General features: G+C 37.2%; 1 protein-coding gene across 1 annotated transcript in view; it reads right to left on the reverse strand.

Moving 5' to 3' along the window:
- The window catches only part of LOC106882742 (solute carrier family 2, facilitated glucose transporter member 10), a 29,268-nt gene that overhangs the window by 19,665 nt on the left and 5,131 nt on the right, over positions 1-4,472 (reverse strand). The window contains exons 4-5 of the mRNA XM_052970978.1: positions 1,517-1,623; positions 107-190 (exon numbers count right to left, since the gene is read on the reverse strand). Of these exons, the coding sequence (XP_052826938.1) occupies positions 107-190; positions 1,517-1,623 (191 nt within the window). The remainder of the gene's footprint in view (positions 1-106; positions 191-1,516; positions 1,624-4,472) is intronic.

The following is a 4,472-nucleotide window of genomic DNA, read 5'->3' on the forward strand; positions in this document are numbered from 1 at the left end:
TGTGTGTGTGTGTGTGTGTGTGTGTGTGTGTGTGTGTGTGTGTGTGTGTGTGTGTGTGTGTGTAGGCTTTACTCTTCCGAGTTAAAGTTAGAAAAGTTATACATACTGCAGGTGATATCTCCGAGATATATACACATTCTGCTACAGAAGAAACTGATATGGCAAATCCTAGAACCAAACGGCCAATGACCTGAAGGAAGGAAGAAACACACATGAATATAATAAATTCTTTAATTAAAAGAAAAGTCTAAAAATATGATCTAACATGACTATGTTTTGGAAGTAGCAGGGATGTCAAAGTCAAAAAAGGAAGTACCTATAATCTTGTGTGTGTGTGTGTGTGTGTGTGTGTTATTGGGTGTAAGCTTGTATTTCCTCGTGACTTTACAAATGTTTGCCTTATTGTCAATAGAGACAGTGTCATTTCCGTACAGTTACTAGTAAAAACATGTCAAGGCTCTTTGATGTTCAATAGGCAAAAAGAGTATTACATTGCTTGGAAACAGATGAGGGTTAGTAACAAGGTCACCTGGCCAGAGAAAGCATACCTCAATAAATGCCATGTAATCCATGCAAGCATGGAAAAAGTAGACTTTAAAACAATGATGCTGAGTCTAAATTTGTGGTTATTTTCATACATGCAATAAAGGCAGCTACTGCACCTTGAGTATTAAGACATGTCCTAAAGACATGTGTGTGCATCACATGGTGTATTCAGTTTTGATGAATTGTAGAAGATGGAGTGGTACTCATTGAGAAAATGTTAGTAAAAGAAAGAATGTGGTTGTTAAAGATGTTTGAAAGGTACCAACACAGGGGCTCAGGGGGCAATATCATCATGTTTGGTGCAGTTTTTATTGATTAACAATCTCGTCTATGTCAGCATTTTGTTTTACATTGATTATTGGAAGAATTGATTTCACACCAGCTGAGCACCTGTCTCTTCATATTGATAACTATTCTACTCTGAAGAACAGAGTTTCCATTAGGGTAACCTGACCCAGATGTATTATACCTTGGGTCATATTACAATGATTGACACAAGAGACAAAGTGTTGTGAGTGAATTCAGTAAACAACAACTGTGAGGAAGTCTGTTGCATGTACGTGCATATGCGTACATGTGTGTTTGTGCGTGTGTTTGTGTGTCTGTTTGTGTGTGTATGTTTGTGTGTATGTGTTTGTGTGTGTATGTGTTTCTGTGTTTGTGCATGCATGTGTTTGTGCGTGCATGCATTTGTGTGTGCATACATTTGTGTGTGCATGTATTTGTGTGTGCATGCATTTGTGTGTGTGTGTGTGTGTGTGTGTCCCCGTTTGCTCCATTCCACTACTTAACGACTGTGTTGGTTTGTTTACATCCCTGTAACTTATTAATAAATACTGAGGTCAATTTGTTTGACTATAATCCTTCAAAGGGTTGCTTCAGTATGGCCACTGTCCAATGACAAAAACAATTAAAAGATAAAATATAGATGACAAAGGAGAAGTTAACTGAAACAATGAAAAGCTCTTACCAAAATAGTAAATGATTGAGCAAGGGCAATAGTTAGGGAGCCCAAGATGAAAAGGAAACCATTTAGAACAATGGTAATCCATCTTCCTAACAAGTCGACAAGGAAACCTGAAAAAGAAATGAAATTTTAGACAATATTATCAACTAGGGGTGGATAGGAGATGGAAATCAAAACAAATTGATTGATAGTTTAACCCCTTTGGAAACAGAGCCTCGTTTGGAGTTTCAGTGGTAAGAAGATGGAGCCCTTTTCAGAAGCCCTACAGAGGGCATGCACTTATCATTCAAAAAGAAATTATAAAAAATAGAGCAATTACATGTGTAAAACTATATATGTTCTTATAAGAAACTGAATGAACTAATACAATCGTCTTTGTCATTCGACATTTCAGCTGATAGATCAGCCATGTTGTTTCCTAAGGATTAATGTGAGCACAACAGAAAAACATATAGAAACTCAGTGTTTTTCAGTCTTTTGTTTCAAACAACTGAAGTTATGGTCATGCACGAGCAGTGATATAAATGCTTGGAAAAATTAAGAGACGATTAGGTTAGAGAAAATACCTTGTAGTTCTTGGCTATGTCCCTAGCTGTTTTGTTGACTCTTCCTCAATACCAAGGTACCAAGAGACAACAAAAAAATTTACGTTCACTTTTGTATTACCTTCACATTAACACTTGTAGAAGGAGTAAGGGGCCCAGCAACAGAATATACAGTTGCCAGAGAAATACAGCCAGAGTGAATAATCAAAGATCTCTTAGATTGCAAGGTGTGACAACTAAGCTGAAAACAATGACCCAATATTCCATCTTTTTTGCATTTTCACATAACAGCAGTTGTAGCAGGGAAGCACAAAGTGGGTTTCTTGAATTGTCACAAAAAGAGCCTGCTCTCTCTCTCTCTCTCTCTCTCTCTCTCTCTCTCTCTCTCTCAATACATACACACAATTTGTCAAAGATATAGGAAGAAATTCCATAGCTTCTTAAAGCAAACCTGAGAATCGAGAGGTTTCAAAGGAAATCTAGCAAAAACAAAAGGTTTTGGCAAGTCAGAAAGAAGACAGAACTCAACTAAAATCTGAAAAGATCCATGCTTAATATGCATAAAATTTACATAAAAATACCATAATGTCTCTAATCCTTCCCTGTAATTGCACTCATGATCCAATTTCAGGTCTTTATAGTACAATATGCTGCCAGATAACTATCATAACACACCAAAATTGTTGAAAATATTCAATCAACAATCGATCTAGTTATCCCAGTTTTGCTTACGTTCATTTGTTTCTCAGTATCGCTTTCTGTAAAGAATCAAAATATTTTTTCCTATTGTATTTCTTTGTGTCATAAAACAATCATCAAAAGACAGTAGAATTCATGTCAAAAGATTTTACACAAAAAAAAACACCACAAAACATTTCTGCCACCATTCTCACCTTTCTCTGCACTTATTTGAGTTTAGGTCTAGTACAAAACTACTTGTACAGTGACTGGAAGCCATAACTAGAGAGAAATTTAACAAAAATAGGCTAGAAATTTACCCAAATTTCAGTTGCAAGAAACCACTAATATCTAAATACCCAAACTTTTGCAAATAACATGGAATGTTGCCTGTAGCCACCCAATTCATTAGTCAATCAGGCTGCAGAAAATTCAAGAATCTTAGTTATCATGTTTGAATTTAGCAATGGACCATTAGTTGTCAGAAAACTGATGCACCAGTAATTAACTGTGCACCGGTAATTAATAATCTACTACACAGTTTGATTTTTTTTGATTTTTAGTATAATCTGAAACGTTATGCAAAATATATCTTTCTTGATAAACATAAGAGTGGCTGTGTGGTAAGAAGTAGCATGCTTACCAACCACATGGTTCCAGGTTCAGTCCCACTGCGTGGCACCTTGGGCAAGTGTCTTCTACTATAGCTCTAGGCCGACCAAAGTCTTGTGAGTGGATTTGGTAGACGGAAACTGAAAGAAGCCCGTCGTATATACATATGTGTGTGTGTGTGTGTGTGTCCAACATCAATTGACAACAGATGCTGGTGTATTTACCTCCCCGTAACTTAGCAGTTCGGCAAAAGATACCTATAGAATAAGTACTAGGCTTGGTACTGGGAGTCAGTTTGCTCCAGCATGGCCCCAGTCAAATGACTGAAACAAGTAAAAGAATAAAAATACAATTTTAGCCTTGCTGTGAAAAGTAAACAAAGTGATTATACTACCAGCTTTTATGTCTTGGTGGGAGCAAAAAGTGGGATTGGTTTTAAATATTTTGAGAAAGAATGCCTACCATCTGGCCACACAACATAAGTAACCACAGGCATTTAAAATATATCTAGTCATTATACACCAGCAAATTTGACTTAGTAGTTTGTATATGTAAGCCAGTTGTTTTGTATGCCTACACAGTTGCAAGTAGGCATAGAAGCTTTGCCAATCCTTCCAACCTTGACCCAAGGATGTGACAGTGGGAGGAAAGAGAGAGAGAGAGAACTGCAACAGCAGTTGGCAAGTACCCATTTTTAAAATGGGTAGACATAAGCAACAGGAAATGAATTACCTTGCTCAAGGACAAAAGGCACCAACCAACCAACCCAGAATCAAACTCACAACTTTATGACCATAAGCCCAACAATTAAAATTACTGGTCTAATTTTTACAGCAGTATATTTTCTTTTATTCTTTTACTTGTTTCAGTCATTTGACTGTGGCCATGCTGGAGCACCGCCTTTAGTCAAATCGAATCGACCCCAGGACTTGTTCTTTGTAAGCCTAGTACTTATTCTTTTTTTTTTTTTATTGCCCACAAGGGGCTACACACAGAGGGGACAAACAAGGACAGACAAACGGATTAAGTCGATTACATCGACCCCAGTGCGTAACTGGTACTTAATTTATCGACCACGAAAGGATGAAAGGCTAAGTCGACCCTGGCGGAATTTGAACTCAGAA

This window comes from Octopus bimaculoides, chromosome 10 (assembly GCF_001194135.2).
Source record: "Octopus bimaculoides isolate UCB-OBI-ISO-001 chromosome 10, ASM119413v2, whole genome shotgun sequence".
In the NCBI taxonomy this organism is placed as follows: Eukaryota; Metazoa; Mollusca; class Cephalopoda; order Octopoda; family Octopodidae; genus Octopus; species Octopus bimaculoides.